This window comes from Podarcis muralis, chromosome 4 (assembly GCF_964188315.1).
Source record: "Podarcis muralis chromosome 4, rPodMur119.hap1.1, whole genome shotgun sequence".
In the NCBI taxonomy this organism is placed as follows: domain Eukaryota; kingdom Metazoa; phylum Chordata; class Lepidosauria; order Squamata; family Lacertidae; genus Podarcis; species Podarcis muralis.
The window spans coordinates 29,769,397-29,791,721 of record NC_135658.1 but is presented as its reverse complement, the minus strand read 5'-3'; the positions used below and the strand labels follow the sequence as shown (position 1 = coordinate 29,791,721).

Sequence of the window (22,325 nt, the reverse complement as noted above, 5' to 3'; positions counted from 1 at the left end):
TGAATTCTTTGCATATTTTATTTTTCTTTTTGATTTCCAACTCACACACATCTGGCATATTTTACATCTTTGCAATAAAACATGGTTACAATAGCTTAAGGAATTTATATATCCAAAATATTTCACCATGATCTTGAGATGAAATGAACTTATCTTCCAGATGTTCAATATTCTCCCAATTCTAAGCTACAAACTCAAGATATTGCTTACAGACCAATGATGAATAACTTAATCATTACATTGATTCCCCATGATTTCAGAATTTTATAAATACAAACAACAATGAAGAAGGTATTTAGTGCTAAAACTTACTAATACAAGGTGGAGAACAAATAAGAATCACATCAATAAATAATGATATGTTTCTGGTGCCAGTACAAAGAATCCGTTACCTTGTTTTTATCTTTTTTAAATAAATGACTGCAAGTGAGTGTAAAGTCTGAGAAAATTACATTCCTGTTACATGCCTCATAGCCCTACCGACACAATATGTACATCTATGACAATACAGTCACCAAATATACAAAGAAGAAACATGAAGTAAAGTGTATATACCCCTGGGTGTGTTACTTGATCTGTAGAATGTGCGGCAAATTATCCTGATAGTCATCGTTACAGTATTGTCAGACATGAAGTGCCGTCAACAGAGAATGTGGCTTAATGCGTGACTTTCAGAAAAATGTAAAAGAACAACCCCAATGAAGCTAAGGTCCTTTTTAACCAAGCTTTATTTCCAAGGAAATGAAGAGAAAATCTTAATTGCTCTCTCCCTGCAATGTACAGTATGCCAAATGTGATGAATCTAGAAGTCTAGCACTCTTGCTTTGGTGGGAGTCATTAAGCACGCGAGCATCCTCTCATCTCTCTTCCGTGCTCCTGCCTTTCTATCGCGGTACTAAATTAATAAAGGAAGGATTTTCTCTTCCTCTTGCAACGCATAAATATGGCAAACAATGGCTTCATATCCAAACGCTTCATGTCATAAGCAAAAACTCCACTTAGAGGGGGGTGGTGGCTTGAGATTGAAAAGAGCAAACCATATTTCAGTGGCAATGACAAAACTGCGGCTTGTGCCCCATTTCAACCCTTAAATGCAAGCTGGGCCCTTAGGGGGCCCTGTGACTTCAACCTGTGAATGTCGCCGTTTCATCAAGACATTCAGGTTTAAAGTACATGCAAGTTGTAACTCCACAATAAAGTTAAGAAACATTTTTTTGTTCTTTATACAAGGTTTTACTTTTACAAAAGTATCCCTTTAAAGTTAAGATGTGCATCTGATGTACAAAGTATCAAACGTAGTTTATTTTAATCCTTTTAATTATTATTATTTTCAGCTTGAAAAGAGGCTGGAAATGGGAAATGTATGTTAGGTTCATGGCCCCAAACAATGTAACAACCGGACACAAGTTTCCTCAGAATATTCAAAAGTCTCTTGTGACGCGTTCTCCACTAGCTTTTCTCAGTAAACAAAGGTATATGAAATAATTACCAAAACATCTCCTAAGTCATTATAATTTACATGATACAAGCTCATTTCTGCAGCAGCTGGTGTTCGGTTGTGAAAAAACACACAAAGTAAAATGGTTGCTGACTACAATGGACAGCTATTGCTGGGTGTAATGGAATGTACAACGGAGGTCGATGCAGACTTGTTTTTCCACCAGAGATTATGCCTTTCAGTAGCACTTGTGCTCTCAATTTCGCCTTTGCTTTCAGTTCTTCACTCCGGTTCAATATCTATTCTGATGCTCATAATGCCACCGATTAAAATCTATATTAAAAGCTACAATGCTACCAGAAGCCATGCCAGTAATTAGAGTCCTGAAAGAGAGACAAAGACACAAACTGTACATACTGAGTTATTTCTTTAAAAAATGTTCACAGCAGTCTGGTTTTTCCACCCTCAAACTATACTTATGCTGATTCCAAAGATCATAGAAACATATTAGACATACAGTGGTACCTCGGGTTACATACGCTTCAGGTTGCATACGCTTCAGGTTACAGACTTTGCTAACCCAGAAATAGTACCTCGGGTTAAGAATTTACCTCAGGATGAGAACAGAAATCGTGCTATGACGGCGTGGCGGCAGCAGGAGGCCCCATTAGCTAAAGTGGTGCTTCAGGTTAAGAACAGTTTCAGGTTAAGAACAGACCTCCAGAACGAATTAAGTACTTCACCCAAGGTACCACTGTACAAGAACAATGATGGAAATGTGATATTCTGCTACTGCATCTAACGTGGTGCATAACACAGATGTATTTCTGGGTAGGCAAGTGAGTGAAATTAGGGATTTTCATTGAGCCATGGCTGCCTCCATCTCCCCTCCGGTGTGCTGCTAATGAGAAACCTGGGTCAATGGAAGCTGAAACCATGCCAACAATGAAACATGATAGCCAGATTTTTCCTTTTTAAAAATTAAAATTACACATGTATATCCTGCCCTTCTCCAAAGGAAGTACAGTGGGATAGTCCCATGACCATCTTCACAACAACACTGGGAACAAGGCTGGCTCAAAACATTTAGGCATCTGAGGTGAACCACAAAATCTCCCCCTCCCAGAGAAGAAGGGGTGAGTGAAGATCTACATCAGGAACAAGGGGGCTTGGAATCAAATCAACCTTACCCAGTGGTTGAACTAGGAATAAAAAGCTGTTGCAGGGGGAAAAGGGGCCTACTCAGAATCATGCTGGGCGGGTGCAGAACTCAGGAAACCCCAGAGTGCAGCACTCGTCATTTCTCCCCTAGGGTGGGAGGAGACCAGCAGATCCTCTCATTTGCGAAGAGACTGCTATAGAGGCAGCATTGTGGGGGCTACTGAGGAGGCAGCAGACCCGGCCTCCAAGGAGCATGCCACAGCCATCAGTGCTACTGCAGAAGTGGCAGGCGATGCATTCCTTGGAGGCCGGATCTGCCCCTGTGGATCCTGCCACCTGAGGTGGTTGCCTCACCTTGCCCAATGGGTGGGCTGGCCCTGCCGGGGAAGGAAGGTAGAAATAATGAGTTGCTGACAGTGAGGCATGCTATGGATTACCCCCCCCCCCAAAAAAAAAACCCACTGGTACTGCTGCTGCTTACCTGAAAGGTGTGGAGGTGGAGCAGGGCAGATGTGAGGTCAAAGCTGTGCAGGTTCACTAGCAGAAATGCTGGATTGGCTCTGTCAGTGTTTGCCTGCACATCCATGATCTCACCGCCACCCTGCTGCCACGCCATCCAGGTAAGCAGCAGCGATACCAAGTGGCTCCATGGCATCAGCTGCTCATGAAATTAATGCTTGGCTCTTCTAACGTGCATCATAGCTGAGGAGGGGTTTGAACTCGGAACATCCCAAGGGGGTCCAAGCGTGAGATTCTATCTGGTACACCACATTACTATCCACAATCCTGACCGTGGGGGTCACAGCTTTATAACATTAAACCGATGTTTCACAGGTGGGTAAGCTGGCTCTTCACACTCCATTTTGTGTTTGGGTGCAGGGAAAGAAACAAATGCATACAGATTCAGTAGTGGAGAGAGCATGCATATGTAGAATCACCCCAGGGAGGCTTGCCTGGTGCCTTCATTATAGATTTTTAGGCATCAGAGGAAAACGTCCCTCTTCAACCAGGCCTTTGACTGATTACTATTCTACAGCTTTTTAAATGTGTCTGTGGGAAGGGCGGGGTATTGTTTTTAATTATTTACATGTGTTTTTATCTTCTATTTTATTCTGTGAACCACCCTGAGATCGTACGATGAAGGGCAGTATATAAATTTAATAAATAATAACAATAATCTCCGCCTTTAAAATGTAAGGAAGTAGGAGCCCAGTCGAAAATGCAGCATGAGGAGTCTCCTGTAATGCAGCAGAATTGAGTAAGAAAATTAGAAGCTGCTTAATCCAGAAATCATGGAGAGGTGAATTGTATTGTGTGTTTCAAAGAGAGGCTGAATTCCTGGGGGGGGGGGGGGGAACAAATAAAATGTACAAGTCTGAAGAGGCTCACTGCTTCTCTTGGGTTGGGACTTACCTCTGATCATGAGACAGGTCCATTGCCCTAATGCCAGCATCACAGCCAGGGTAAATGTAGAGCTGCTTGAAGTCACAAGCCTGCCATACTTCCACGACTCCATTATCGCCACCCGTAACCAGGTTCTGCCCATCGCTGCTCAGGAGGATAGCCTACAGATGAGCCAAAATGAGTAGTGACATTAAATGCTGTGTAGACTAACACAAACAGCTTCTGTGAGAGGAGTATTTCCTTGTCCAGCCTAGGACAGGAGCAAAGAAGGCTTTGCTGGGAGTCACCATGGATCATTTCTGACTTTGCCCTGCAACAAAGGTGCCATCAACACCTCAAGAACTCCCTTTACTCTCTCCGAGGTGTCCGTGATGGATTGGACTCCTCAGGGCCCTGTATTCATGTCTTGGCTCCTAGTCAAGGGAGGACAGATGTCAAGCCATGTAAACTTTTAAAGCACAGACACTTTGAAATCTGTATGTCTAAAACAGATATACAGGAATCATCAAGTGCTCAGTTTTAAAAACAGAGAGTTCACTTCTAGATTGAATTAGAGCCGAGACGTTTTTCCAGTAAATGTGATCCCTAATTTTCCAGTGATCACTAATTTCTCATGAGACTTCTTCAAGCATTACTGTTGTTGTACATCATAATAGGTTCTGAGAGGAAATACTTACCCTGGTTGAGTCGTTGATCTCCATCTGTGCCAAGAGTTTTCCATTAATGCTAAAATTGCTGAACCTGCCTCGTTCATAGTAGATGATACAGTGGCCTTCACTAGATACTGAAATTAAGCGAGGATACAAGCAGTTTTCTGTTCCTTCAAGTGCTCTCAGCAAATCTCCAGTAATTGTGTGCACCAGGCAAGGTCCTTCTGTATATTGACAAATAATACAGTATATATATAACAGAGAGGCACATAATTTAGTTAAATTATGCCAAATGCATACAGAGATGGCACATAGTGGTATATAAACAGTGAAAGAATGTGCAGGGGAAACAATGTCTCTGATCTAAAGTGGGGCTTCAGCAAAGTGAAATCACTTTCAAGTAGTGTGCACGTGTGTGTGTGTGTGTGTGTGTGTGTGTGTGTATTTTCACATTCCCATTTCTGAGCAAAACAATCCCAGCCCACAAATCTGCTGGCTGGAAGAGGTTAGGAATCAGGTAGTGGTTCCTTCCGGCCAACAAACAGGAGAAATGCTGCTGGGGAGGTTATATCCAGCACAGAGGTTTCCAATATACTCACAGAAACATCCACCAGTGGTGTTTCTACAGGCAATAGCTGCTAATATAGCTGCCCCCTAATGCTCCAGGGATGAAGTAGATGTGGTTTTGGATATACTTCATTTCCCCAAGAGGCTCCAGGACTTGGCTCATTAGCCATGCAAGTCTGGAGCTGGTCTAGGCAGTTTTCCCACTGGTTACAAATTAGTTGATTAAAAAAAAATAGGGGTGGGGAGACACATTGTTTCCCTTACCCTGGTGCCTAATGCAAGCCAGGAGGTTTTTGAAAGTGGTGGATCACCCACCACATCATTTTCCTACCTCACTTACAATTGTGGTATGAATGATATTTTTCTGAAGCAAGTCAGCGGTCTAAGTCATTGCACCCTGTCCATATTTATCAAACATTTAGTATCTGTACAGCAGGGACACTTTGTAGCTGAAGTTTGGTGCTATCTTAAATAGTTGTGTTTGTGACTCTGAATGCAAGAGAATGACATACTCCTTTTCGTACCCTACTGTGGCAAGAGATTTGTCATTCTGATACAAAAACTGAGATATTCAATGAATAATACATCCTTTCAGCCACATCTTGGATATCATTGTATGAAAATTATCCAGGAAGTAAACTATAACACAGCTTTGTCTTGTTTTTAAGTATACTGTGCAGCAGACTAGCTTCTTTGAGACAAATGGTCGTGTGGTGATAAATTAGTTTGATTTTAAGGTGCCACAGGACTTTTTTGTCCCTTTGGCATCAACAGAAAAGCACAGCAGCTCTTCTGGAGTCATGCATACAAATTCAATACACAGAATGACTGAGGCATTTTCTTAGATGCATCCATTAAATTCATGATTTGTACACACAGTTTGCAGCATGTGGGCAAACCCATTTACTGCCTTCCTGCCTCTGCTCCTTCCTTCACTCATAAGCATCATTGATACTCAATTTTCCACACCTCAGAAACTATTCCCATCCCTAGGAGTTTTTAAGAATAAAACTTTCCACTTTCACCAGACCAGCTGAAACTATTCACAAACAATTAATTACTGAATTTTCAATTCAGCAGCTAGGATGCTTGCAAACCTGCATGGGCTCATAGCAGCCCATGGCAGCTGAGGGCAGTGGTGGAAGTTTACAAGCAGGCAGGCTGGTGGCAGATGAAGCTCTGCAGAGGATACAGAAATTAAAATATATAGCATGTAGGATAATGAGAGGAGGATGAAATTATAGTTATCCTGAGGCAAATCTTACTGATGAGGAAGTTTCAAATTTGTAAGACTAAAATTGACAACTGACCTTTAGCACCACTTATGACAAGTCCCAGTTCAGCACACACCGATACACAGACGACTTCGTGGTCGTGACCAGTCAGAACGGCTCTGGGAGCAGGATAATCACCTAAAACGGATCACACACAAAAAGGTAAGACATCTCACGTAAAATATAATTCATCAGCAACAAATCAGATTCAAATTGGCTTTGTAACTTTTTATCTTTCGTTGAACCCCTGTTTCTCCACTGATTGGCTCACTCTTTGTTGGGCTTGAGCTAAGAGTTCATAATGTTCGTTTCTATATTCTCAGAAGCAACATAAAAACAGTAGGCTTTGTAATACCTTCTGGGGGAAGGATCTCTCTGGTATTAACCTTCTGTATAGTCAAGAATAATAAGAACTTTGGGGCAAAACTAGAGATGGCCAGATCTGTCCATTTCAGTTTCTTTTCCCAGTCCTGAGTTCAGTTCCTCACATTTCCACATCAGTTTGCAAAACAATTTTTCATAGAATTTCATAGACTCACACAATCATAGAATTGTAGAGTTGGAAGGGACCACAAGGGTTATCTAGTCCAGGAATCTTTTGCCCTGCATGGAGCTAGAACCTATGACCGTGAGATTATGAATCTTGTGTTCTGCCAACTGAGCCATTTTATGCACCTTTGTATATAATTTTGCCTAACACACACACTTTTGCAAAGCAATTTCTTAACCTACATTCCCCCAATCTATGCTTTTTAATGCACACTTTACATGCATTTTCATAGACATTCCTTGGCTGGAGAACTGAATCGCAAAATTCAGAGAAATGTGAAATTTGAAGTATAGCTGTGTTTCAGTTTCTGTATTGTTTCAGGAAGTGGTAGATTCACCTTCAAGTGCAAACTGAACTGAATTTCTCCTACATCTCTGGGCAAGACTAACATTTCCTTCTTGTTTTCCTTCCTAAGATTGGATTAGACATTACGATCCCTGCCAAGGTGAGTTGTTATGGTCTTCTCCATGAGAACTCACTTGCAGTGAGGAAACAATGAGAGAGTTCCTTGGGTAATGGCCAGCAGTGGCCAGCTGCTATATTCTTAGAAGCTGGAAGAGAGGTTTTGAATTTTGATACTGGTTAGTAACTATTTTTCTTTTGTTCTTATATTATGCTTCTTCATGAAGCAAAAAACTAACTAACTAACTAACTAACTAACTAACTAACTAACTTACTAAGTATAAGCACTTATAAGACATGTGGTGTGTTCTAATATTTTAAAGTCCAGCCATGAGATTTAGAAATGTAAGCATGGTTTGAAAATAAGCTTTTAAAATAAATATTGGATTGCAATGTACATTCATATGACACTAGGACCAGAGCTTTTAGGGAAACACCTTTTTTAAATAACAAACAAAAAAAATCACAATAAAATGCTAGGTACTATAATTTGCACCAAAAAGAAAAAGAATAGATTGAAAAGAATTATTTTAGTGGCACAGTCAACACACTTATATTTATGATGCAGGCAGGATTAGTCTGCAAGACTTTGCCACTCCAAGCAACTGCAATTTTCCAGAGGATGGGGGTGCAAATCTAAGATCACTTGCAACAGGGCACACCTGTTATTTTGCTCAATATATTGGTGTGACCACTTGTGTCCCATGTGCTGTCTAGCCAGGCTGCGTAATTATGGATGGTGCCTACCTTGGTTTCACAGCACCTTGGCTGGTGCTTATTTAGTGCTATTTAGTCACTTATAGACTGCCTTTCACTGTGAAAACAAGGCAATTTGCAAAATAAAACCAGTTTTATAAATAACAATAAAACATAAGCCAGAATATTCAGAGTTCAGTAATGAAAATAGAAAGGAAATTCTGTTCACATTTTTGTGTGTGTGCTTCACATTCTTTCTTACTTAAGCTCTACAGGAATACGTTGGCAGTAATATTATGAAGGGTCAAATTACTATGAAAACCATGAAAGCTTTTGGCCAAGATGTGGGTCAGGCTCTGTCAAATGTTCCCAAACTGGAATAACTGTGTTGGGTTTTCCTGCTTTCTATTAAACTTTGTCATGTGTGGGTTTCTTGGCTCAGTCTAGCCTCTTGTTCAAAGGTCCCATAGGGTGTGGACTGATCTTTCAAGGCTTTGGAATATGGACAATCTTGCTTCAATGAAGTGAATTAGAATAGCCAAAAGGCAGGATCCTTTCAAAATGGGTCAGTTTTGACATTAGCTCAATAGGTGACTTGGGAGGGACTCCTCATGTTAGTACTCCACCTGCATGAGCAGTATAACATTAAAGTTATGCACTCAGTTGAAAGGTCAGCTCTTCTGTGAACCCACCACATCCACATGCTACAGTTTGATCAGGTCTCCCGCTGTCCTCCCATTTCTCTTGATACCGGAGAACCTCAGCTTTGTACATTTTGAATATGTTATTTGGGTCATGATTGCAATTAGCATGCTCTATTTGGTTATGTAAATAGCAGACTCAAGGAAGCTTGAACAGCCCAGGGCCATGGGGATAGAAGGGAGAAACTACCCCTCTCTCTCTCTCTCTCTCTCTCTCTCTCTCTCTCTCTCCCCCCCCCCCCCCCTTGACAAGTCTCCCATTTTTGAAGCTGCTATTTGCATTTCAGTGGAAGCTTCCACTGAGATCAAAAGAGCCTTCTCTTGAAATGTAAATAGGAACTTCAGAGAAGCCCTTTTTTTTGTAAAACTATGCAGGAGAGAAAGAGTTAAACCTTATCTGCCCACCTCTTCATAATCCTAAGGTTGTTTAGGCATCCCCACAGCTGTTACTTACACAACAATAACAACTGTTCTAGTTACAGGTAGGTAGCCATGTTGGTCTGCCGTAGTTGAAACAAAATAAAAAATATCCTTCCAGTAGCACCTTAGCACACAAAAGCTCATACCAATAACAAACTTAGTTGGTCTCTAAGGTGCTACTGGAAGGAATTTTTTTATTTTGTTTCAACAACAACTGTGCATGTTAATTGCATATGCACAATGTCATGTGGTATCTAGTTTGCTGTTTGATCCATGCTTTAGAGTTGATTTAAATGTACATTAATTGATGTGCAGAAAGAAATTATGATTTTTTGAAGTACTGTACACTAAAGACATAGGAGAGAGTGTAAAGGAATCATATCTAAAAACATGATTACTGATACTATGCCGCTCCCACACTGCCCCCTGACAGCTTTCCAGTCATATATTAATTGTAAGCGTAATTCTGAAAATGGCCACTTTCAATGTGTTCCTATGTGCACTTTGGGAAACATTCTGGGTGGTATTCAACTAAGTTTTACTCAGAATAAACCCATTAAAATTAATGAACATGGCTAAGTTACAGCCATTAATAAAAATAGGTCTACTCTGAGTAAAACTTAGTTCAATACCACCCCCCAGGTTGAAAAAAACCAAAATCCTAAGATTTCTCCACATGTGTAATAAATGCACCCATAGCTGACATCACTTGCACAACAGGATTAAGTTTGCAAGGGGAAGCATACATTTGGAATTTCTTAAGTCTTAATGTATCACTTTTCAAGCAAAAAAAGAGTTGTTTAGAAACAGGTTTTGTTGTATGTCTCAGATTATCCACCACTTGCAATAAATTAAACTCAGTCCAAACCTCCGTTTCAAAATAAACAGATACATATTTGCCATGGAGAACAAAGACCCATATGCGCATAGAAAAGAGCCAGGGAAGAACAAGGTTATTACAGAATTTGGGGTGTACAGGGAGACGATAAGGAAAAGTGAGAGCAGTTTTGCTGTTGTGAAAGAGTATTCCGGACTGGCACCAGCGTTGTCTGAAAGGATTGTGTGTGTGCGTGACAGTGAAAATGAGAGGGAGCTAGGAAAGACTCTGCAATACATCTGTTCTGTGTCTCTGGGCAGGATGTGCAAGGTTTTGATAGGAAGGGGCCGTTTCTGTGGTTTACTGCATGTTTTGTTGACTCTGCATTGCTAGCATAAGGGAGATGGAGGTGAAAAATAGAAATTATGTACAGGAATGATGCAATCCTCTGAAAGATGTTTGCCTCCTTTCACCTTTCCTGACACAACAGCCCGTTACAGGGAACGACTACAATGAATGACTGCAATTTTTAAAAGTCTAGTGGCATTTGTGCATATGCTACGTGAAGCATTTGATTAGAGATGGGCAACTTGTTCAGCACAAAGAGTCATATAGGAAACATATCAGGAGACAAAGAGTCTCGGCTCAATTGCATATTTCAGAAAGATGCTAAACTACAGCTGGCAGAGGGCTTGAACTTATTCTACAATATTCTTATTTTGAAATTGCTATTCTCAAATGTGAATTACTTGAGTTGGCCCTTGAAAAACCTTGAGAGTTTTTTTGACAGTTGAAAGGAAAGCAAAGAAAGGCAAACCAGCCTATTATCTCTATTATGCATGATTCTGGAATACCAAACACACAGTTCTCACTGAAGCTGCAGGTTATCTATAATTAAATTGAATCTGTACTGTGATCCACTTCATTTGCCAAGGCAAGAGCCCACGAGGACCAATATGGTCCTTGAAAACAATTTTTTAAAGAAATCCTAGCTATACTATGCTTTCCAAAGCCTTTAGAATCAATCATAGCTTTGCAATAACAGTGAGTATCATTTCACCCTTTAGGGACAAATGAAAGAAAATACAGTTTTAATCAGAGATATATTCTTCCAACAAAGCCACTGTGTGGGGGAGGAAATCTCACCCCACATTACATTTCACTGCAAAAGGCAGAATGTCATGGACCTTAGCAATCATTCACAATCCAGTAAAATATTCTGTCACCAGCACATCACCACTGATAGATGCAGCGAGAGGTTAAAGGCTGTGGCACCAGGGGAGCTGCAGGTGAAACTTGACCACTGTGAATTGAAACAGCATCACTTTGAACTCACAGTAATTTCCCCAACGTGGCACCTCTGTATCTGCAGCAGAATCACTTCAGGGCAAAATGATAAAATATACGAGACCAAGCTACCAAAACAGTTCCCTCAATGTAGTTTAAAATCAGATGCTCGCTTTTGTTCTCCACAATGGACATAATATGTGATTTGATTTCTATGGAAGACCGAATGTCTTCCAATTCTAAACAGATAAATATTATTAATCTTTTTTTTTTATTCTGAGATGTGCTCGTTTCCTTGCAGCCTAATATTTCAGGTGCAATGGAAACCTCTCTCTCTCCTGCCGCACCCCAGTTTTAGAAAGCACAGCAGCACGCTGCCAAAAGTACAATGGGAACAGTTGTTTTAAAAAGCAGGAGCCATCAAAGCATCTCATCCTTGGCAGAACAGTTTTCTTATCTGAAGGAAACCAAGAGCACTGAAAACTAAGCATTTCTACAATCACCTATAGACCAGGTAGTGGCAACAAATGATCCCGAGGATCAAATCCCAGGGAAGAAGCACTGTTCCTTACTTTTCTCTACAACAACCTACCTGTGGGTAAGCAGCCTAGCTAACCAGCAGGCCTGACATTGCTATTCCTATTCTAGTCCAGGAAAGTGAAGGCTCGGACACATGAAAGCACTTTAAAAATACAGCCTATAGCAAACAGGTGTGTGTTCCTGGCTCCCTCCATTCCCCATGTTTCTTCTGCTCCACTGCTTCCCACACATGCAGAATGGGAAGACCCATTCCAATTCCCTGTGCTCTTTTTTGGGAGGAAAGGGAGGTCACAGCAGGATTTGCTGCTGCCGCCGCCACCACCTCTCCTCTAGGAATCTCTTTCCTATTTTCATTGTGAGTGATGGGCTGGAAGAGAAACTATTCTGACAAGAAATCCAACAATGAACGCTGGGAATGCCATCTTGTGCCTTGTTACAAGCCATGGCCTGAAGTGGGTTCACACCTGCCCTATGACTATTTCTTGGGCTCTGATAGGAAGCTCCCTTAGGCCCTGGGGAGTTCATTTCTGTGTTCCTGCTCTTGATAAGCAGCTGAAAGGTTGCACCAAACCTAGGGTTGCATCTGTCCCTCAATAGACAGGAAATAAGGCATACAAAATTCACATGGCTATATTTTTGTGGGAGGAAATGGTGAAATACAAGGGGCACAAGCATGTATGCAAGTCTGACTGCAAACACAGATATGTGAGTCTGTGTGACCTTTTTTATTAAGCAATCAAAAGTCATTTTACCCCTGAGTTGGCCTAACACAGTTTCAATGTGATTTTGAAGAAACTACACTGCAAACAACAGATCTGAGTGTGCAAACAAAGCCTGTTGTACTAGCCACCTCTCAAATAACATAAAGTCAGAAGAAATAAAATGTACAAATACAGGGGATGTTTTAAGTCTAATGATCCTCTCTCCTTCCAATTTATTTAGAGAGTCTTTTAGATTTGAAATATTTACTTACAAGTGACTTAAAATACCTTGAAAAGTGTTATTCAAAAAAATCAATGTTGCTCTCTCCCTGGAATTCTTTATAGACACATTTAGTATTTCTAATGCACGGGGCTGTTTACTACAGTCATTTATTGAAGTACTGAACTTTCCCTTTAAGCATATGTAAAATGTGTCAAGTGATACAAAATGCACTTCAGTGTCTTTAAGGGATATTTCCTATAATTGGTCCACAAACTGAGCTTTGGGCTGGTTGACACAACACGCTCATAGTGCTCAATGCAAACACGGCCAGGGAAAGCAACGTTAACTAACACCTCTGGTGACTATCTGGTATGTAATGAGAAATGTCAAGTCCCAAGATCAATGAAGTTTCAGACTCTGGGGACACAACAGGAATAGCATTGATCCTTTTAAAGAAACCAGTCAAAGGCTGAACGCAATATATTGCACAGATAGGCTCAAGAGGATAAGCGGCCAAGTCCAGCATACCTACATGACAAAAAATTCAATCAGCTCTTAGCACAAGCTGCTGGCTCCATTCTCCTTCTTTTCATGCAAGGAGAAGGTTCCAATTAAAGTGTGCAAATTAATTTTTATCACTTCCAAATTAGTTTCTGAATTTGTGTCGGTTTCAGAAGAAAACATCTGTCCTTCACTTTCGTTGTTGCAATTTCAGCTATTTGGGTATTTGCTCAAAGATTCAGATTTTTCCCTCAACCTTTGTTTTTTGTTTTTAAATGTTTGTGTGTCTGTATGATATAGCAAGTCATCTATTTAGTGCAGGCTAGAGATGCAAATGAAACGATGCAAATTCATAGTCAGAATTAGATTCACCAAGTTATGGAAATGGTTTAGGTGGAACAGTTTAGTAAATGGTATAATAAACACCTGTTTTCTCTAATTATTACTTTGCATAGCCTGATCCAAAATAGTATCTGGCACAGTGATCCAGGATATCAGCACTTCACATGCCCCAACTTTTACAGGCAGTGGTAAAGGTAAAGGTAAAGGGACCCCTGACCATTAGGTCCATTCGTGACCGACTCTGGGGTTGCGGCGCTCAGCTCACTTTATTGGCCGAGGGAGCAGGCGTACAGCTTCTGGGTCATGTGGCCAGCATGGCTAATCCACTTCTGGTGAACCAGAGCAGTGCACAGAAACGCCGTTTACCTTCCCGCCGGAGCAGTACCTATTTATCTACTTGCACTTTGACGTGCTTTTGAACTGCTAGGTTGGCAGGAGCAGGGACTGAGCAACAGGAGCTCACCCGGTCGCGGGGATTCGAACCGCCGACCTTCTGATTAGCAAGTCCTAGGCTCTGTGGTTTAACCCACAGCGCCACCCGGGTCCCTTACAGGCAGTGGACCATACTCCAAACACTGTACCCTCCTATCATGAAACCTCAAACTGCAGTCTGCACACAAGGGCAAAAATGAATGGGGCTGGGGCATGGGAGGTGCTGAAAATCTATACAGAGCAGCATATTACAATAGTTCAATGCTGTAACAGATTTGCCAGTCCTATTGTGGCAAAAGCCAATACAGATTCCTAGTTGCCTAAATAGCTTGCAGTTTCCACGGAGGCCCAACTCCCTCCATGTGCTACACAGTCCAGAGAATCAAATTTGTTACTTTAAAAAATGTAAACTCTTTTCTGCTGGAAATTTTCAAATGTAAGAAGCTTTCAGGGGTTCCAGCTCCAGGGAGCCAAGCCCTCCCCACCATATTTTTGCGTAGGAGCCAGCCCCACAATGTCCACAAACTGTGGAGGTGAAGCATGGAGCTGATCGCAACACAACTCCAGTGGGCTGCTCCTTCCCCTCCTCCTTCTGCTGTGGCCCTCCAAAGGTTTGAAACAGCCTTCTGCCGGTGGTGGTGCCAAGAGGAGAAGGAGGAGAAGCTGCCAGCCATGAAGCCGCTGGGTTGTTGTTGTTGCTGGTTGTTGCGCACATTAACTGGCACATGCTAATACCCCTCACCGTGCAATTCCATATATGTCTCTTCGGAAGGGTTCAGTGGGGCTTGTCCCAGTCCCAGGTAAGTATTGTGCATAGGATTGCCTCCACAGTCTCATGAATTGCAGAAGAACTAGCATGGGGCATCTTAACAATGTATATGCCACTAATTTAGTTTCTCTTTTAGAAATGATCATAACCAAAAATATGGAGGTAAAGCATGTGCCATGTGTACATGCACATGTATGTAAAATTTCAAAATACAGGTTTACAAGTGCTGATTTACCAAAATAAGGAAAGGAGAGACCCTCCTTTATATGATTTTCTGAAACAACTGAAGTTCCTTTTAGTAATTGGATGCACTGAAGCTGAAATTGATAATTAACTGTCTTTCAGCTTAAAGGATCATTAGAAAGTCAAGCACCTAGCCCACATAATTACTGTAACCTGACATTTTTCTTTTGAATTCCTTACCTCCTTATGCTCTGTGATATAAAATATCTTATCTGTGTCTCCAGATGACAGCTTTTGAGAAACTAATCCTTTTCTGAAAATATCATCTGCATCTTCCTAGAGATTCATTTTAAAGATGTTAACTAATTGGATTTAACCTACACTGTACATCTCACTTTCATTTTTCTTACAAGATAAGCCCTAATCTCCTGGCAGTAAATGTACAGGAACTGTAAATGTTACAAAGAAATATTTCTTAATATAACTGCTCTGTTGACTTAACACTGTGTTGCCCAGTTTAAATATAAGATCTGGGGTTGACCATACTGCCATCACCAGGGGTGGATACAGCCACTAGTAAAATAAGTGGGGAAATCCAGTGAATTTACAGTCATAGGTCAACAATGACAGTTTCAAGGAAGTATGATGGAATTAGTTGGGTAGCACTACAATCTTCATGAAATATCAACAGATCACCTTGCTGGTCCTGTGGCATGGCAGATGAGGAGCGCCATATATATTGTTCCTGCACTTGTGGCCAGATGTTTTGGACTACAATTCCCATCCGCTACAGCCAGCATGGCCAATGATCAGGGATCATGGGAGGTGTAGTCCAACAATATCTGGAGAGCACCAGCTCTAGAGAGAAGTGCTGGATTACCAAATACAAAGAGTAGCACCAGCCTATGGGCTGCAAATCTTTTAGGGGCCCTGTGACAAAGGTTAAAATATATTGATTTGATCTTGAAATAAAATTAGAATCAATGTGATCCCACTTGAGTGCGCGCATGAGGGGGACCCCAAGATTTTGACTGCCTAGGGGCCTCCACAGGGTTTAATTTGGCACTGCTGGAGAGATCATGATGGCTGAGGTAGTAAACACTGAGGGGGTGGGGGGTGGGAATAGAACAAAGCCACAACAGGAAGAAGAGGAACAGTCCATGTATTTTCAACAAACCTCTGCAAATAAGTAACATTCATTGTTGGATTTTGCCTGTAAAGTCAAGTGGATGACTCAAATATTTAATTTTACATATATGTGTGTGAATTTTATATATATATTATTATATATTAAAAGGTTATAAGAAATTCAGCAAAATACAAAGCTATATGACTTATACTTGGGGACAATTTGAAAAGGCTACTTAAAATATCATTTAGGCTCTATAACTGCTTGCTCTGTTCTTCCCAAAGAGGCAAGCTATCTGGTATTATGCATATTATTTTTCCTATATAATTTTTAACTTTTTAGCAAACATGTAGCCCACAATTTATGATTACTATAAAACAGTGCTTACAGAATGCGTACAAAGTTTTACTGTCATTCTAAATGTAAAAATTGATGATTAAGGCAAACACTACATAAATGCATACATAAACTACAGAAATTTATGAACTTACTGCTATTTGGATTGTCACCAATGATATGATGTCGGCCACTCCAGTACCACAGCAGTAATGTAGCATCACGAGAACCAGAGACTATGTAGCAGTCTCCGCCGATATAAGATTCTGATCTTGCAAGGCAAGTGACTACATCCCAGTGGCCAAACACAATCTGAGTTAGCTTGCCTACAACAAAGAAATGCTGTGTTACTGATGTTTTTGTTTTAGAGCATTACAAATAGAAATGCAAATAACTGTAATGCAAGGCCTACCTGTTTCTGTGGAATAAACTCGAAAGCTCTTGTCCCAGAAACCACAGATAAGAATGTAGCGATTATCGGCTGTGACCACAAAACAATGAGCATTGATCTGAATGCTTTGATCCACAAGATCTGTGATTTGTCGTTTGTTCACACCAGAATTGTTAGCTGCCGAAAAAGAAAAAGCAATTTCACCATTTAATTTTGGGAAGATGGACTTAATGGTAACATGGTTATCCCAAGCTTTTAGAAATCTGAAACTAATAGAAGTAGAAAGATACATCATAAAACTGGGAAGACAAAATGGCCATAGACTCACAACCAACCTCACAACCTAGAAAAGATTAACATGCCTTCAGACCAAATAGTTCCTGATGATGCATGTCTCAGGCTCCAAGGAAGGCAAAAAGACTTCTAGGGCTACTGATCAATCTGTCTCAGAGGAAATTGCTTCCTTATCTCAAAACCCACCCTTAGTTTATTTCGAAAATTCCCCTCTGAGCTACCCCAACCTCTTGTCTCCAGGGCTGGAATCATATGACAGCTAAGTTTATAGTGGCTAATTTAAAGCATTCTGCAGGCAATTCTAACCATATGAAGGTTTGTCCATTTGTAGTCCTTGGCCAAGTGGTAAACATGGAAGCTGAGGGCATCATAATGACTGGCTCACTGCATGGCCATAGGGAGAAAAAAAACGATTGTCTTTCCTTCAGGTTAGAACCAGAACCTGGTTTATGTATCCACTATGGGGTAAACAATTCTGTGATTCCACCCCAAATGTGGTAGGTTTTGATTTCTAGATGAAGTGGGATGTGGAGAAGAAGCCTTAATTTGTCCAATGTAGAAGGCATCCAACAGGCTTTATAGAATGCAAACATGTTTTTCCATTTCCATTTCCAGCTCATACTGCAATACAGTTTCCCCACCCCAGCCCATCAATCCCTCTAGTGAATTATCCTAAGGTAAAACACCAAGGAAACATGTAAGTCTTTATTGTTGGGTCAGATCTGTGCAACTTGGTTCATAAGCTGTGGGAGTAGGGTGATGACTGAGAAAGATTGCTTCATTGATCTGTTGCACATTGTATCTTGCTGACTGGAGAGGTTTCTTCACTGACACCTGCCTTTGTTTTCTTACACCTACATACCTACACCAGGGGGAACCAACTCAAGCAGTTTACATTTTAGATTTGGTTTGTTTATATGGTCCATTGCCCCTCCCCCCTCGTATTAGTTGCATATCTTGCCTTAGCTTTAATAAGATTAAATACTAGCTGTAATGGAAATTGGGGTTGCTCGTGCGTAAGTTGCCGCCACTCTTGGCAAGGTTGCCTGGATAAACCTTTCCCTGGCTGGACAGCCCTGACTCCGCGGCTGTCTCAGTCACTGGCAGAATCCGTCAGTGGGCGTTTCCTGAACTTCTTCCAGCATAAAAGTTCCTTGACGCCAAGTCTCCGCCTAGCCTCCCTGCGCGGAAGTCTTCTGCGCAGGGTGGGTGTGGGCAGCGGAGGACCCGTGCTCTCCCTGCTGGTCTCTGGCGAAGAGTCCTGGAGCCATCTCTCCGAAGCCCGCCTCTGCCCCCCCTTTCTCCCTGGTGTCACGCTGATTTCCTTCCCCGGCCGATGAGTCCCCTCTCTCCCTGCTGGGCCCTTCTCCGGCATCGCTTGGGAGCCTTGCCTCCACTCCTGGCTCCGATGGCAGTTCCCTGACACTAGCAATCAGAATGCGGCATGAAAAAGTTGCTTCCTGCCTCACTGCTATTGTGCACACTTCAAATAAAAAGTAGTTTGATTGTCACTACTTATGGCCAGAGTGACAAGTAACACCCGCTGCTGTGCCAATCTAAAACCACCATCAATTCACTAGGCTAGTGTAACACCTTTAACATAAATTGATGCAATTATTAATTTCAATTATCAATTATTGTGCCCCATCCTATAAATGTTTTGCCAATTTCACAAATGTGAAATTGTTCATCTTCCAACAAAATTAGGCAGCTTTGTGGATTACACCAAGTTATTCAGGATGATAAAATCCCAGCAAACTGTACTGTTTTCTCAAACAGGGTGCATAACCAACAAATGAGATTTGACGCATACTGGAACAAACAAACAAGAAATAAATTCTAACTTCAAGTGCACATAGTTAAGATCTAAGATGGCTATGCCAACCAGAAAAGAGTTCTTGGGCTTATGGCAGCTCAATGAAAATGTCATTTCAGTATGCAGCAAAACAGATGGGCCACAGATTTAGGGCAGCCTTCTTCACACAATGCATAATTAATTTGCAGAGCACACAATGCAGTGATGGCTACTACATTTGATAGATTTAAAGAGGGAATTGAACAGATTCATGGATGATAGGACTATCACTGACCACTAAAGGGACAGGTATATGGAACTTGCATATACACTTCTGACACCAGTTGCTAGAGGCAAAGAAGCAGGGATAGCTGTTATTTCTTTGATATTAAAAACTGCAGTGTTTTTCATTCTTTAAAGCCAGGGGTGGACAGTAACAAAGGACGCTTCCTTATACTGAGGCAAACCACTGGTCCATTTAGGACAGCATTGCCTGTTCTGATTGGCAGCAGAACTCCAGGGTTTCAAGCAGTAACTTTTCCTAAGAGAAAGGAAGAATTGAACTAGGGACCTTCTACATGCAAGGCAGATGCTGTATGGTCCTTCCCTCCTCCCTGAAGTCTTCTAATTCATTATGAAGCACATTCAATATGTTTTGAACACAATCACGTTCTAATAAACATACTTTATATTCTCTGACATACCAATCAATGGGTCCATTTCGATGGGAAGATGATGAGCTTGATCCAAAGAATATCCTGGGGCTCCCCTGAGGCCTACATGGTAAAGGAGAGAAAAAAGCCAGTGAGGACTGTGCAAGTGTTATTTCACTTCACTTTAATGGGTCTGCACTGCAGGGTGATCATGTTCCTATTTTTTACCTCTTCAGGTTAAAAAGATGTTGTCCTACTTTGAACAGCAAGAAATCAAGGGAAGATGCACAAATATTTCAAAGTAGAAAAATGGACACCATTTTGCACTACCTTCTGGCCCTGAGCCCACTATGGCCTCCTGGTTCCTGGAATGTTCCACTTTTCCTTAGGACATCCCTATTTTCATTGGAGAAATGTTGGAAGGTATGGAGTTATCCGACCCTCAAGCCGTCTGAAGGCAATCCTATATAGGGAAGGGTTTTTTTAATGTTTAATGCTTTTTTATTATTTTATATATATTGGAAGCTGCCCAGAGTGTCTGGGGCAACCCAGTAAGACGTGTGGGGTATAAATATTAAAATTATCATTATGAAATGGGACGTCTCCATTTTCATTGGAAAAATGCTGGAGGGTATGGGAGTGCTGGTCTAAACTGAAGTTGAGACAGCAGACTATTATAGCAAATTGGTAGGATGTCACTCTGTAAACATTACCCCCTAAGCTTTGAGAGAAGAGGGAGGCCATATGCTACCAGGCCACTGAAAAACAGTGTTCTGGGCTCCCTTTCCCAGGGAAGTGTTGCTTAAAGCAGAGGCAGGGAATCCTTTTCAGCCTAAGGGCCACATTCCCCAGTGGACAATCCTCCAGAAACAAAAGTGACTTCTAGTAGACTACATTGCAGCTGGGCAAAAGTCAGAGGTTGCCTCACTCACATACCACAGATCTCTCCATCCTTGTTCTAGGCAGGTAAGAAGCACCATCACTGTTCAAAGAGACATTTAGTCAGGCAAAAGTACTCAGAAGGATTGGCCTGTGGGATAATAGGCAGCCTGGAAGTGTTCTCAAGGAGGGTCTCCCAAGCCTGAAGGTCTCCACCCTTGGCCTACAGCAAAGGTGTTGTGGTGTTCTGGACAAAATGGCTTAGAAAATCAGGCAAGAAGGGGACGGTTGGGCCAAGGATACAATAATGTTTTGTTACAAGATAGAGTGGTTCCAGGCAACCTGAGAGAGTGGCAAGACCATTCCTGAAGAAAACTACGCTGTATCCAAATATCTAATTTTAGACCAGTGGAGTGCATTGCTATCAGTGCTGCTGGTGATATGTACTTCTGATGAGGCAGTGAATGTGCTGAAACTGTCTGATTGTGATAGTGGACTGGACAACAGCCAACAAACTCAGGCTTAATCCACAGAAGACTGAGATGGTGCTAGAGGGCTGTGCAGCCTGCTCTAGATGGGCACACAATCACTCAAAAAGCTTGTCTGTAGTTTGGGGGTCCTTCTGAAGCAACTGCTGTTCCTTGAGGCACAGGTGGCCTTGGTGGTGAGGAGTGTCTTAAACCAGCCTAGGCTGGGGGCTCAACCACAACCCTGTCTGGACAGGCATAACCCGGCTGCAGTAATCAATGCTCTGGTAACCTTAAGATTGGATTGCTGCATGTGCTTTATGCGGGAGTGCCTTTGAAGAAGTTACAGCTAGTGCAGACAGGCTATACTGCCGACAAGCTCAGGGTAAATTGATAATGTAATATTGCTTTTGGCACAGCCGCACTGGTTGCCTGTACATTTCCAAGCCTCATTCAATGTGCCTCTCCAAATATGAACCTTTGGTTGTTATGTGAGGCCCTCCCCTGGGTGCATTCTCAGAGGGTGGAGACCACTGGAAGGTCTTTTCAGTTGTAGCTCCCTGCTTGTGGAATGCTCTCCCAAGTAAGGTCTGCTTGGTGCCAACATTAACATCCTTTCAGTGCCAGATAAAAGCTTTGCTCCCAGGCATTTGACGCATCACAATAAATGTTCTGATGTTTACTGATGAAATGTTTTCTGCTGCTGACGTTTCTGCTGTTTTGGTGTGTCTGTGTATGGGTTGCTGTTGTGGTTTTATTCAATAAATAAAAAGTCAATAAATGATAACAATAAAGAATTTACCGGTACTTGAATGTATTGTTTTCAATTTTATGCTAGGTTTTTGGCTCTAAACTGTGGACTAGATATAGATAACCCTCGGGGTCCCTTCCAACTCTACAATTCTATGTTGCTTAGAGAGGTTTTGTAGTAAGTAAACAACAACAACAACAACTAAAACAACTGAAGTATAGCAATAGTCCAAATAACATCTATTTGCAACTAAAAGAATTCTTTGTGGAAAGTTCAAGACAAACTCTCTTTAGGAAGACATACCTACAGTGTTGTGCCATCTATTCACTGCAAAAAGTCGGCTGCAAGTCACAGTTACCACGGCAGGAATAGTAAGATGCGGAAGCGTGTTGGCTGCCACATGTGTGACAGGAGAATTTGATGGAAATTTGAGAACCATTATAACATCCTGCTGCATCTGATCTTTAAACATAAGTGGACTCTGTGGAAGGAAACACTGTTGAGTAGAAAGGAGAAGAGAGCAGAAGGAAACAGAAGGGATAACACAATTAGTGAAGAGGTCTGAGGGGAAA

The 22,325-nt window shown here is 41.6% G+C and overlaps 1 protein-coding gene and 1 long non-coding RNA gene across 5 annotated transcripts in view; one reads left to right on the top strand and one right to left on the bottom strand.

Annotated features, from left to right (window-relative positions):
• The window catches only part of NBEA (neurobeachin), a 361,495-nt gene continuing 339,170 nt past the window's right edge, over window positions 1–22,325 (bottom strand). For all 4 annotated transcript variants that reach the window (XM_028726491.2, XM_077927142.1, XM_028726499.2 and 1 more), the window contains 8 exons: window positions 22,057–22,249; window positions 19,708–19,779; window positions 16,936–17,091; window positions 16,679–16,849; window positions 6,531–6,632; window positions 4,681–4,877; window positions 4,013–4,164; window positions 1–1,821 (listed from right to left, as the gene is read on the bottom strand). In XM_028726491.2, the coding sequence (XP_028582324.2) occupies window positions 1,731–1,821; window positions 4,013–4,164; window positions 4,681–4,877; window positions 6,531–6,632; window positions 16,679–16,849; window positions 16,936–17,091; window positions 19,708–19,779; window positions 22,057–22,249 (1,134 nt within the window). In that variant the 3' untranslated portion in view covers window positions 1–1,730. The remainder of the gene's footprint in view (window positions 1,822–4,012; window positions 4,165–4,680; window positions 4,878–6,530; window positions 6,633–16,678; window positions 16,850–16,935; window positions 17,092–19,707; window positions 19,780–22,056; window positions 22,250–22,325) is intronic.
• On the top strand, window positions 6,554–20,116 carry LOC114595798 (uncharacterized). Its single transcript, XR_003706350.2, has 4 exons — window positions 6,554–6,656; window positions 7,460–7,489; window positions 17,824–17,905; window positions 19,893–20,116. It is a non-coding gene; the product is annotated as an uncharacterized LOC114595798 (long non-coding RNA).